Raw genomic sequence first — 1,751 nt, 5'->3', positions numbered from 1 at the left:
CTGCCCAAAGCACAGGGATAAAGGGCCCTGGAGAGAGGGGCTGGGGGCTGGTGGCTGCCGTCTCCCTCACTGTCCCCACCTCCACAAAGCCCAGACCCATGACCACCTCTGGCTGTACTATTCCCATGTTACAGATGCCCAGAAAGATCCAGTGACCCATCTAAGATGGGAGAGCTGAAGGGTCAGACCTCACCTCCTGCGACATTTTCCTCATCCTCTGCTGCCACTGGGCCCTCTCTCCTTCTAGATGTTGAGCATACTCATCTCTCTCTAGCTGGGCTTGCTTTAGCGACTCCTCCATCTGCAAGAATGGGCACCGAAGTTAGGAAGGGCTGTCACTGGTCCTCACCTGCTCCTGGCCACCTGGGGTCATCTTCCTTCCCTTCCTCCCTCTGCAAAATCTCACCCGTGTCAGCTGTGCTTTCAGCAGTGCCTGCTCCCGTATGGACCGCTCTAACTTCCACTCCATATATGCTTTCCAGTGGCTCGAGGACTGGATGGTGAAGAGTGAGAAGTTTCAATCTGGGGAGCCGGGGCCATTCCACACAGTGCCCCTTAAAAGGGCTAGAGCTAGGCTCAATATACAACTCGATCAGTAAAGATAGATCAAGCCCATGGTCTGGTTTTTAAAAGAACTCAGTTGGGACAGGGAACAAGACGGAATTTACAGCTGGCTAACTGAGACCCAGAGAGATCAGGTAATATTACTATTGTTACCACTGTTATTACTACCACTGTTTGAACCTTTATGCAGTGCTTCACCAGGTGCCATGCGAGCAATCCCATTTAATCCAACCATAGGAGACAGTTACTATGATTCCCTCTATTGTGTAGATGAAAAACATGGAGTATTTGATGTTAAATGCTTGCCTAAGATCACTTAGGCAGAGCTGGGATTTGAACACCCAGGTCTATCTGATTCTCTAAGCCCACTTTTCTTGCTGGGGTTGGGAGCACAGATAGCAAGGGGAAAAATAATCTTTTGCTCAGTTTTTGAAATGATGATACCTTTGCATAGTGCAAACCTCAGAAGGTACAGAAGGGAAGTATCTCCCAGCCACCTTGTTGTTCTCTCCTGAGTTTTTTTATGAACCGTTGCAGACATGTTTTTATATGTACACACACACACATGCACATGTTTCCTCTCTCTACAGAAATGGTAACATACTAAAGGTACTCTTCTGGACCTTCACAGAACAAGTACCCAATACTCCACCTAGGACTTGGCCAAGACCATGGCCAGGTAAGGGCAGGGCAGGCACTTGGCCTCCAAGCTCTGCATCCAGTGCTCACTCCCCATCGCACCCCCCAACTCACCTACAGCAGCTGACTCAGCCCCAGGCTGCCTCTAACAACTACACACAAAAGCAGCGAGACATGGCCATGCTGCCTCCTGGGCAGGCCACTCTATCCTGCAGAAGGGACCTTTAGGCTCACTCCTCCATCTGCGAAGCCGGGCTCCCAGGGGACGGGGCAGGTGGTCGGACTCACCCGTTTCGCCTTCTTCTTCTGTGTGGCGGTGACAGCAGACAGAGCCCGCTCTAACTCTCCTCTATGCTGCGATGAACATTGCAGGTGGCCAGCCAGATCCTTGGACTCCTCTGTAATGAGAGAGTTGAGATGGGGCCCAAAGGACTCCCCCTAAAGACCTGTCAAAGTGCCAGGTTGAAGGATGACAGGGTGCCCAGATTCCCACCTTCAAAGTATCTGAGAGAGCGTTTCACGCGATACAGGTCCGTACTTAGTTTCCC

At 51.2% G+C, this 1,751-nt stretch overlaps 1 protein-coding gene across 1 annotated transcript in view; it reads right to left on the bottom strand.

Moving 5' to 3' along the window:
- The window catches only part of LOC105505044 (putative golgin subfamily A member 8D), a 20,574-nt gene that overhangs the window by 7,419 nt on the left and 11,404 nt on the right, over positions 1–1,751 (bottom strand). Inside the window, exons 5-8 of the mRNA XM_011932730.1 lie at positions 1,697–1,751; positions 1,492–1,601; positions 407–493; positions 194–301 (exon numbers count right to left, since the gene is read on the bottom strand). Coding sequence (XP_011788120.1) covers positions 194–301; positions 407–493; positions 1,492–1,601; positions 1,697–1,751 — 360 coding nt within the window. The remainder of the gene's footprint in view (positions 1–193; positions 302–406; positions 494–1,491; positions 1,602–1,696) is intronic.

Source organism: Colobus angolensis, unplaced genomic scaffold (assembly GCF_000951035.1).
Source record: "Colobus angolensis palliatus isolate OR3802 unplaced genomic scaffold, Cang.pa_1.0 Scaffold97, whole genome shotgun sequence".
In the NCBI taxonomy this organism is placed as follows: domain Eukaryota; kingdom Metazoa; phylum Chordata; class Mammalia; order Primates; family Cercopithecidae; genus Colobus; species Colobus angolensis.
This window is presented reverse-complemented; position numbering and strand designations above follow the sequence as displayed.